Raw genomic sequence first — 11,927 nt, 5'->3', positions numbered from 1 at the left:
TCATTTCACTTAACTATATTGGCAGCACCCAAAAAGAAACGGCCACATGGCTCAAAGGTGAAGGTTGGGGGAAAACCAGTGGCATCAACTGCTACTAGCCCATGCATATCGGCCACTTCATTGGGAGTTGCTACAGAGTTTGTTGATGCTAAACAAGTTCAGCAACAGACACAGTCTACCAAATTTCCTTCGGCAAGATCAATAGTAGTCCCAGAGGTATCGTTGGCAACTGGCTCCTCTAGCTCAACTGCTGTGCCAGTATCATCTTTGCCAACTAAACAATTGCAAACGGTGGACAATAACTCTGCAACGAGTGATAAAAAGTCATCTAGAATTGAAGTCAGTGGCCATGCACTGGTGGACAACACAAGTACCAAAGAATCTGTAGTTGTTGCTGACAAGAGCGAGGATGTTGTTGGGAGCTCTGTTGCTAGAGAAGACATGACTAAAGTTGAAAATGAGGAAAGGTAAGTTTAATTTCTGGCCTTTGTAATTCTAAATATGTTGGTATAGCATAAATGCCACTGATATGCTATTCTAACAATGTTATTCATGTTGCTCACAGATCAATGCCATCACCCCTAGTTGAAGTTGCTTATACTACAAAATTTGAAATTGATTTGATGGTAAGCTTTAGGGTAGTTGCTTTTGCAACTTATGGATATATTCATGTGTGTTGGAAGTTAAATGGGCAGTCCTAAATGGGTTTCTTGTGTTTAATTTAAGAAAGGTCAGGAACAATCTTGTAGCTTCTGATCATGTATTATCTATTTTGAATTTTTTTTGGAAAGATTGTACACATAATTGTGTCCAACCTTGGATATTGAATTGTATTTATGTGACGATGGTTGTCTTTGGCTTCTTTTCTATTAAAAATAGTTGTTTTGCTCACTTTTTTCCTGAGAGTTAAAAGTTGTATGGTTTATTGGTTATTTTTCAGGTCCTTGCAATTTTTTTTACAGTTCCCTGCATGCATCTGCCCTTTTTTCTTAAAAGAATGTTCAAAATTTCGACGCAATTATGTCGCTAGAGTCCAAAGGCTAACTGCTCTGTAGTTTATATTTTGTCATATTTGGCATGAACTTATTTGCCATTTTTTAACAGGGGCCTCCTAAAAGCAGCGAAAAGGAGGAAAACATAAATCTTAGTATGGAAGATGCAAGGGAGAAAGAGGAGGTTTGTTTTGTAGTTTTGATAGTTATCAAGAAATCAACAATTCAAGTGATATATATTGTGGCCTCGTGCTACAGTGTTTTTGACCCAACCATCTGTTTTGTTTCTTAAATATGATCTCACCTACACAAATTCTGGAATCACTTTCCCAACCTTATCCTCGCAAAGAGAGATCCATTCCATTGGGAAGCGAAGAGATCCATGGAGTTTTGGGAACAAAGCCTTGAAAACTATTGATTTCTTTGTTTATTTGATCCTCTCTCAAAGGGAGAGAGTGGCTATCTATATAGAATGATCCCTAAGCTATATAAACATTGAGTCGATCCCATCCACTTGTAAATTATTGGTGTGAGACTCGTGGATTATTGGTGTAATAATTTCCTCGTGAACGATCAGGTGAAATTTATGATGAAACTAAGGAATCTATTGTAGAGACAGGGCATGAGCAATGCAAAGATTGGTATACTCAAAATAACAATGAGAAAGTTGGGGAGACGGGAGAACCAACAGATTATTTGAGCAAGAGGGAAAAGGAGGATGTGGATAAACAAATGCTGGAGGGAGCTGCCAAAAAAGTTGTGGAAGATTCAATGGATCAGACAGTAGATGGATCTGGTAGGCGGAATGCATTTCAATAAAATTGAAATGGGTTCTGTAACTCGATATATCTGCTCTTTTTAAGTTGCTAGTGGGGATTCACTTATTTTCCTTAATTTCTTTTGTTTCAATGCATATTTATTGTTTCTGTCATTTCTTGTGCTTTATAAACAGATTTAGCTTTATTGCCTTCCATGACAACCAGAACAGAAAGTAGCACTACAAGTCTACCACTATCCATTTCTTTGGGTGTCACTGGCTGGCCTGGCGGGGTTCCTTCATTAGGGTATTTGCACAAAACTTTGGTTGCCTCTTTAGTGTCTAGAGAAATTTTGATATGGTGCATCAAAGCAGGGTATATTCACATTTTATTTGAAATATTTGATAGGTATCACTCACTTGCCACAAAGGCTAGTGTAGGTGCTTCCTATGTATCTCCAGTTTCTATAATGGCAACAAGCACAATTGGAGAAAAGAGTACATTAACACTTGTGGTAACACCATTTATATATTCTCTACGCTTTTAGATTTATTCTATTTCAAAGATATTCTTTATTGCAAAATATGATTTCATTAACAGCAAACTACGACTTTATTTAGGGTCATTTTTCTCCAACAACGTGAAGTGCATGTTCTTTTGTTGCTAAGACACTTGATTTTATTTTTTCTTTTTCTTTGGAAAAAAATATGTCATGCTTTAAAAGGGTATCTATTACTACCTCGTTACAGCTCAAAAGGCCAATGAGGTAATTGTGTTTAGAACTGTATTTATTCCATGAAAATCATTCAGGACATGTTCTTGGCATCAACCATATGTCAGCCAAAGGGATTTGCCTAGACTCGTGCCCATTATTATAGGATAATGGGCAATCCTTATTAATAATTTAACTATTTCTGTCGGTATGTATCCTATGTAGGATGGCTTAGACATTGTTGCAAGGCATGATCACTAATGATTTCAAACCATAAACATGACATGCATTACAACTTGGCTATCAACAATCAGGATAATGGCTTTAAAAGGATAAAAGCATATGGATCTGCCCACCTTTTCATGTCAAGAATATCATTCCTCTTGAAGCCTCCTTGTTCAGGTATATGCTCATAGGCTTCACTTGAATTTTTGAATGAAATCTTTCCTTTTATATTTGTTGGTTCATTGTATTGTATAAGTTCTCTTGAATATCTAGAGGATTCTATTGTACATGGAACTTTACCTACACAACCTCCTTTTTGAGAACTTAGCACACAAATCATCTCTACTCTTATGGTTTCACAACTCGTTGTAATATAATTTGAGCAACTGTGATATTTTGTAGGTTATTTTGTTTGTGTTATGTTGTATTCTGTGTTGTTGTTATAATAGATTGAAACCATAGTGCATAATTCCATAGCACCTAGATGGAGTAGTTGAATATATATTTGCCCATAACTTGGTAAATTCTTTAGAAGTGCTTGGTTCCTTGAGGCAACCCTGAGTGTTCAAGTTAGTTTGGTGGTATTAGAGCACGGAAGATCCTAATTTTAGTCGGTTTAGCATTTTATTCTGATTTGATGAGGTCTTCTTACTATTGTAGGTGTCAGGGCTTGTATTTTATGTGGTTTGAGAGATTGTGATACACACATTTGTAATACTTTGAAGGAGTGTTTCGCCTGGAACTATAGTTTGATAATTTCAATGGAGCATGGGGAGTCATCACAACCATTGGAGGAACGATTGAAGCAAACTAGTTGGGTTGCTACCCAACAGTTTTTGAATGAATTTTAACCAAAATGAAATTGTTTTTAACTCTAGCGAAGATCTTGATCCACATCTTGGAAAGATTGATGTGGATGGTGATTCAAAGGGCTATGCATTTAGTCTATGATCCCTAAAGGCAAGAATGGTGTAGGAGTGTTAGGGAACATACATGCTTCTCCAACGTGGGTGGAAATTCAAAGAGCTATGCATTTAGCCTATGGTCCGTAAAGACAACAAAGGTGTAGGAGAGTTGGGGAACAAATATGCTTCTCCAAGTCAGTCAAGAGAAGACTTTAAACTGCATTGTCTGATTAGAAAATTAAAGGCTTTGTCATTCAACATCACTTATTTAAGACAACTATATAATAGTCTTCGATGGTTATTGCAATTGAATATGTGTCTTAACTTTTGGATTTGACAATAAATAACTAATATGAGACGATCACTGCTTTCCTTAGGCGTAGAGAAAATCTCAGAACCTGTAATACTCAACATATGCATATTATTTACGAGCTTTTTATTTACTGCCATACTGCTATATATGGTTCATGATTTGATAGACTTGAAGAGAAATAGGCCTAGGAAGAAAGTAAGCGTTAATAGCTAATGAATTCCATGGGAACCCTTTCACACTCTATTTGGATGTTTCTCCTGCCATCGGGGATTACACTTTGCTATAAGGCCACTTTACTTTTCAGATGCTTTGCTCCTGCCATCATGCTCTAAAAAAGAGCTAATATTAGCTACAAAGAAATGGAAATCACTATCCTTTCAATGCCAAGCCATGCTTTTCTCCTGCCATCATGCTCTTGGGCAGGGACTAGTTGCTCGACAACTCTCCTTGTTAATAAATGATTTGAACAATTACAAGTATTTATACATTTTGAAATTTTATGTTTTAAATTCTTCAATGAAACATGACCTGTAAAATAACAATAAAGGATTTGAGAAATTACATTTATTTATACATTTTAAAAATTTATGTTATAAATTCTTCAATGTTACGTATGGAATTTGAATAGGTTTCTCGTGAAATTGGTATTAAAATTTAGAAAATGTTTCAAAAATCTATAATTAATATCAAAAATATATATATATATATATATATATATTCTTAAAACAATAACATTTTATTAAATCAACAACTATCCCATCTCAGAAGTAATATTTTAAACTACTTTCAAAGCATAGTTATTTTTAGGTCTTACATAAAATTGAATGATAATTAAACATTGTTAAGCATTTTCTGCATTATGTGCGTAATTGTTATGTGCGATTGTAATTGTTATGTGTATGATTCTACCAATGTCTTTTTTTAACTCCTTAAATGAAACGAGACATGTCTGAATGTTGCATAGTGTTTATGTTTATGTTTAGTTATCTTTAAAGTAAACCAAATATAGAATAAAATTTTGCAAAAGGTCTATGTATGAAGTTGTGTTAAACATTTTCATAAGCGAGGGTATGTTTTGAGTGAAAAAAATAGTTCAATCGAACAATTTTTAAGTTCTCGATCCATTTATTTGAGAGCTTAAAGATAGCTCAAGTGAGCATTAAAAAAATACTCTCAATCAAACTCTTATGTAACCAAATGAACCGAGCCGCTAATTGTCATTAAAAACCCCGATCACGGTCTGCATAAGCCATTCTACGTAGACTTCGAGGAAAAAAGGAGCTCAACAAAGAATTTGGGAGCTCCACTAGGATAGAGGAACTCGATTCGACTGCCCAATGAACCAAGTCGACGGTATTAAATGCTAGCTCAAAAAATGCAGGAACATGAATACTGTGTCTAGCTCGGAAAATGCAGGGACATGAATACTGTGTCTGATAACTATGCAAACATGGAAGAATATACTATGTTTGATAAGACAAACATTTGTGCTCCTAGAGCACATGGCAGTTGGTAGTTGCAAAGCATGAAAGCACATGCTGCTAGACCACATAGCGGTTGCATGTAATAGCCATGTTGTACATAGGAAAGAAACATATCCATAGCCTGATTCTATGCATATCCATAGCCTATAGAGAGGCTGAATAAATTGCATAAAATCCAGCAAACATATCACAGCCAGCTCTTGCTCCTCTTACTTCTCTTGCTACTGTAGATATCCCTGGAGCCTAGAACCAGTATTTGTTCCTACTAATATTAATTGAAGCCATTCCAACGGATATTGATGATTCTCCTTCTCGCTTTCTCCTTGTCCGCTGGTAAAAAAACTCAAAGGAAGATAGAAAGAATAGCTGCAGACCCACTTTCTCCTTGGCCGCTAGCAAAAAAACTCAAAGGAAGATAGAAAGAATAGCTGCAGATCCACAGAGAGCTGAAATGAAGATATAAAGAATAGTTGCAGAGCCACAGAGAGTTCTAAGATATGCTTATACGAAAATCAAATGGAGTAGGAATTAAGCAAGAACAAAGTAAAACATATGAGAAAGAAGGTCAGACCCTGAAGAATTAACTTCGAGAATGTGTAGTTAGACAATTTGTCTTTTCTTCACAGGTTCCTTGCTCAACGTCTCATCTCTTTACACAAATTTCCTGAGTTTTTTTGCGAAATACACAGGATCTGCTTCTGCCACTGCAGAAATATTTCCCTTTTACACATCCACTGCCATAGAGTCAAAAGAAACATCGCATCATTAGTAAACCGAGACATAACACAAAATTTATATATGAAATTACATGTAGGGAATTTATTGGCATCATATGCAATAACCGTAATGGAGATTGATGCGTCCAGACTTTGAAACAGCCTTCACGGCCCTTATCTTGCTTTGCTTGTCCTCCATAGTCATTTTAAGCACCATTTTCTGCACACCCATTTTCCCCTAGATGCTCACTTTGTTGGGGCTCCCAATGGAGAGAACTCCTCTTTTCCTTCCCAACTCTACTCCAGCAAATGCAGTGACTCTGTCCCTCTTTCTTCCAGCAAATGAACCATGACATTAGAGTCTGATAGGAAATTCTTGAGAGCTCAGGTATGCACTGGCAATGAGGGTTTTCAACCAATAGTTTGGGGAGATTATTTTTGATCCTCTGCTCTTTAAAAAACTTGGCCCAATATGTATAGGGCTTGGCCCTCCAAAAGATGAATAAACTCGACCACTTCAGGAAATACTTTGACCCACAAAATCTGAGGTAAGTTATGTCTCTTCCCCGCTAGCGTTTTGTTTTTCTTTTGTTTGTATAAGATGTGATCATGTAACAATTTAATAATTTGACACATAATCTTTGAAAACTCTGAGGTAAATTATGGCTCTTCCCCACTAGCGTTCTGTTTTTATTCTTTTTGTATAAGTTGGCGTTTTGTTTTTATTTTGTTTGTATAAGTTGTGACCATGTAACGATTTAATAATTCGACACATAACCTATGAAAAATGAAAATGTAATAATTGTTGACATAACAAAGTAATAATTTAGCAATTCGACGCATAACGCCATGGGGACCCACCATGAGGGGCATGTGCCTCATCTGCCATTCTCTGCAACATACCATGGGTCATCTTACTATACCAATATTCCTTTTTTTTCATTAACTAGTCCATATTTGACTCATTAACTCCATGCAATCTTCATAATCTACATATTACAAAATCTAGGAGTCATCTAGATTGAATTACGTAGTAGTATTAATAACACAGAAATCAAACAACATATTCTTCATATTACAGGAAAAGAATAGTGGTTTAGTGATGTTAAGTACAAGGTCTAAAATCTTAATGGCAGTTCATCAATGTACTAACCTGTTCCTATATATGAATGAAATATAAAGCTTAATAACTAACATGGCCTTGAACAAGGGCACTTGGGATAGATAGTTCAATGCCTAAGAGTCAGCTTACCCAGATCATGATAGACTAGTTAAATACAAATACAAGATTTAGCAACTAGAAAAGGAAGAATTAATGGCTTACTATTGTAAGTCCACGATAGCCATTGAACAAGATCACTATGGCCCGGACAACTACTACTCTATTTACTGCATTTCCATTTGTTGCTTACCTTCTAATACTAACATATCGCTTAGGGATGTGTTCGGCAAAGGGCCGGGGAGTTCAATAAAGTCAAATGTGGGAAGGTCTTCACCCGGCTAGCCTAGAGTCGAGGTGTAGACAACCAATCTACATTTTGTTCACAAAGATAATTTAATTTCTTCTTCCTTCTTGACAAAGAAACCCAACAAATAGGCTTGTTCAGTGAACTGTTATAATCCCCACCCAACGGTTCATACTGGTCAAGGGAATCAAGTCTAGCAATTGCTAAGTCCTAATGAGGTAATCATTGTTTTGGATTAATACTCCTTTAGCAACATAAAAAATTCCAGATTTTGAAGACTGATCAGTTACCAAAATTAGAGGAGATGCCCAAAATATTTCCATATTTAATTATGAGCTGTTAAACTCATAGAAGCATAACATTTGAGACAAAAGCAACACAGGATTAAGTTGAATATTGGTGGGACTGGAGGTTACACACGTGATACTCTGCATAACACATAGAACTTGCTTTTGTTTCTACAAATGTTGACAATTTTATGGATCCTCCAGTAGAGAGGCATGAGTGATGTCGATATTCCTTTGCATCATAGGTGGATACTCAACAACTGGGAACCTGCCTTTTTACCTGCTTGGGGGATCTCAAGCTTACCATGATTTCTTCTACTACTAAAAGATGGTATGCCTGTCGCTCATGATCATGCTTGTATGCTAAGGTTTGATTAATGCATGCAGATATCCCCATCAAAGCAGGAAGTGGAGGTTGCAGAAACTTTATATGATCTTGCAAGGATGTTTGTAAATCAAGCAAGACCTAATGAACCAATTCGTGAAGTTAAGGTGGATCCAAAGCTAGAGTGGAAGCCCGAGGTGAAACCTGAACCAGCAAGTGCTACTTCATTATTTCCTGCATCTGATGCAACATCAGCTCAATCTATACAGCATGCTCCATCATCTGGTCTTGGACCATCTGTTGCTGCTACCAGCTCCCCATCATCAACTCAGACTCCTGTTCACTCAGGAGGTATGATTTTGATGCTTATTCCTATAGATATTGAATCTACATTGTGAACACAATTCTTTCTTAATCTACAATTAATTGAATTAGGTTATAATGCCAGCTTAATTCCCATGCTCTGTGGTCCCAACACTGCAAGTGCAGACTTGATACATTCAAAGATATGTTTTAGTTGTGTTATTTTACTTCCAAAATCTTCTTTCATTTCACTTAACTATATTGGCAGCACCCAAAAAGAAATGGCCACAAGGCTCAAAGGTGAAGGTTGGAGGAAAACCAGTGGCATCAACTACTACTAGCCCATGCATATCAACCACTTCATTGGGAGTTGCTACAAACTTTGTTGATGCTAAAAAAGTTCAGCAACAGACACAGTCTACCAGATTTCCTTCGGTAGGATCAATAATAGTCCCAGAGGTATCGTTGGCAACTGGCTCCTCTAGCTCAACTGTTGTGCTAGATCATATTTGCCAACTAAGAAATTGCAAATGATGGACAATAACTCTGCAATGAGTGATAAAAGGTCATCTAGAATTGAATTTAGTGGCCATGCACTGGTGTACAACACAAGTAATAAAGAATATGTAGCTGTTGCTGACAAGAGCAAGGATGTTGTTGGGAGCTCTGTTGCCAGAGAAGACATGACTAAAGTTGAAAATGAGGAAAGGTAAGTTTAATTTCTGGCCTTTGTAATTCTGAATATGTTGGTCTAGCATAAATGCCACTGATGTGCTATTCTAACAATGTTATCCATGTTGCTCACAGATCAATGCCATCACCCCCAGTTGAAGTTGCTTGTACTACAAAAGTTGAAATTGATTTGATGGTAAGCTTTAGGGTAGTTTCTTTTGCAACTTATGGATATATTCATGTGTGTTGGAAGTTAAATGGGCAGTCCTAAATGGGTTTCTTGTGTTTAATTTAAGAAAGGTCAGGAACAATCTTGTAGCTTCTGATCATGTATTATCTATTTTGAATTTTTTTTGGAAATATTGTACACATAATTGTGTCCAACCTGGATATTGAATTGTATTTATGTGACGATGGTTGTCTTTGGCTTCTTTGCTATTAAAAATAGCTGTTTTGCTCACTTTTTTCCTGAGAGTTAAAAGTTGTATGGTTTATTGGTTATTTTTCAGGTGCCTACAATTTTTTTCTACGGGTCCCTACATGCATCTGCCCTTTTTTCTTAAAATAATGTTCGAAATTTCGATGCAATTATGTCTCTAGAGTCCAAAGGCTAACTGCTCTGTGGTTTATATTTTTTCATATTTGGCATGAATTTATTTGCCATTTTTTCAACAGGCGCCTCCTAATAGTAGCGAAAAGGAGGAAAACATAAATCTTAGTGTTATCGCCTAAATTGACCTCAGGTTGAATGGGGAGGTAATTCTAGGGTAACCACAAACCAAGCTTAACCTGGTAGCTAGCCCTACCAGGCCGGGAGAGGGCTCTCTCCTTATGAATATCAGTCGGGATGACTAAATCAGGTAAAGATTTTAGGCTAGGTATAGTAGCTCGAAAGGTTTGATTGAATTTTGTTGTTGTTTGCCAGATCAGGAGGAGCTTGGCAATTTGGGTCTGGGAAGCTAAGTCAAAATCATAGGGGATTCTATGGGGCAAGGTAGGTATGATCTTCAGCACCTTAAGCTTGATGGGGTGAAAGTATAGACTGGTGAGGAGCTAAGAAGGGCCTGAGCAAGTCAAGAATCCTTCCTAAACAGAAGAAAAAAAAAATGAAATATTGGTGTTTTCCCAAGGCATAGCATTAAAACCTAATTTATTCCACCTATCTAACTTGAAAACAACCAATCATAAGCAATTATATGGAAAAGGCATACATAAATAACATGAGAACATATTAACAGAAGAAGAAACATATGCTAAAGGCCATACCACAGGGATCCCATAAAAATAGCTGCAACTTTATTAGGTCCTGCCAAAACTGCTACAAAATGATATGTGTTCAGTACATAAGCATCCATCTGGATACAACCCTTGCAAATGACAAAGAGAATACATGATATAGACATCTAAACCACTCATCCTAGCCATCAGGGGTCGAATCCATGAGAAGAGGAGTTGTTTCAACCATTTCTAAACTAAGAACAAGAATCTAGGCAATCAAACAACTTGCCTCTACAAGAGTGGAAATAGATTCATTACCCTCAAAACTACCTTTTTTTCCATGAATCTACCATCTACTAGTGTTTAACTATTAAATTTACAATCCATGGCATTAATTACATTAGAAAATTCACTTGCATGAGAGAGAAATCAAGAAAATAAGCGAAATTAGGCAAAAAGATCATCCTGAGTGAAAAATGCCCTACGCGCAGCGCCACTGGTCCTACGCACAATGCCACTTTGAGTCTACTTTTGGAAGCCTTCCCAACATCCAAATTGAGCCCATGATAGCTCATCAAAAAGGTATTTAAGTCTAGTTTCTGGAACACTTGGAATTTATGGATTTGGAGCTCATTTCCCCCTCAAAAATCAATTCTCCCAAGGTTGCTTCTGTGTGTCCAAAAACTGGTAGAGAGGCCAAATTTTGAGTGTTTTTGGACCTTTTGGTGGACTAAATCTGCTCCAAAAATTCTAAAAATTGCTAGGGTGCATGTCCTTGATGCCCTGAATCCAAAAATGCAAACCATTTGTGCATTAGATTCCCCTAGAAAAAGCATAACGCCACCGTGGGCAGATTTCCTGTGTTTTGAATTTCCAAAATTTCAAAATGTCAAAATTTCTTCAAAAGCTGCCCAAATTTGACATGAGACACCACCATCAACTTCTTTGATGAGCTAGGAAGGCTTCAGCCAACAAATTTAATCTATCTTGCTCTTTTTTCCTTCCAAAGGTCTCCTTAGCCTAGCCTTTAACTTTCTAATCCTCATGTTACAAATTTTGTTGCAGGTCATGTAATGGTATGCCATATGTCTGAGCATTTTACTATCCCTATTGGCTTTCTCAATGAGTCCTTCAAGATGTATGTTGACTCTCTCAAGCCAAGTCTCCCTATCATTTTCAATCTCCTGCTCAATAGGAGTCAATGTGACATGAGCCTCTTTGGCAATTTTCCTATTTGCTTTGATCATTTCCAGCTCCATGAGGACTTGTTTGTCACTCAACTATTTGTTTTCCTGTTCTAAGTATGTGATGACATACTTGGCTCTCTCTAGGTTGACCGCCAAAGCTTGTATTTGAGCTTCCCTTTCCTTTATGATGATGTCTTTGATGGTTTCTTGATCTTGAGCCTCTAAATCAATAACCTCAGTGTCATGCTGCTCAGGCTCATCATGTTCTTCCAACTCAAACTCCCTTTCTTGCTCATCTTCCAAGTTATCCTCCTGTACCTTTTCCTTCCCTTTGTTCAGCTACTCAACCTGTACCTGCTTTGTT

At 36.9% G+C, this 11,927-nt stretch overlaps 1 protein-coding gene across 1 annotated transcript; it reads left to right on the top strand.

Annotated features, from left to right (window-relative positions):
• Nucleotides 1-1,577: 1,577 nt before the first annotated feature.
• Nucleotides 1,578-8,596, top strand: LOC149194450 (uncharacterized). Its single transcript, XM_089407613.1, has 2 exons — nt 1,578-1,788; nt 8,246-8,596. The coding sequence occupies exons 1-2, from the start codon at nt 1,780-1,782 to the stop codon at nt 8,579-8,581; spliced, it is 345 nt and encodes a 114-aa protein (XP_089263739.1). The 5' UTR covers nt 1,578-1,779; the 3' UTR covers nt 8,582-8,596.
• The last annotated feature ends 3,331 nt before the right edge of the window (nt 8,597-11,927 follow it).

The sequence above is a fragment of the Pinus tabuliformis genome, chromosome 2_2, assembly GCF_031772625.1.
Source record: "Pinus tabuliformis cultivar Carrire ecotype Pingquan chromosome 2_2, CPIR1, whole genome shotgun sequence".
NCBI classification, from domain to species: domain Eukaryota; kingdom Viridiplantae; phylum Streptophyta; class Pinopsida; order Pinales; family Pinaceae; genus Pinus; species Pinus tabuliformis.
This window is presented reverse-complemented; position numbering and strand designations above follow the sequence as displayed.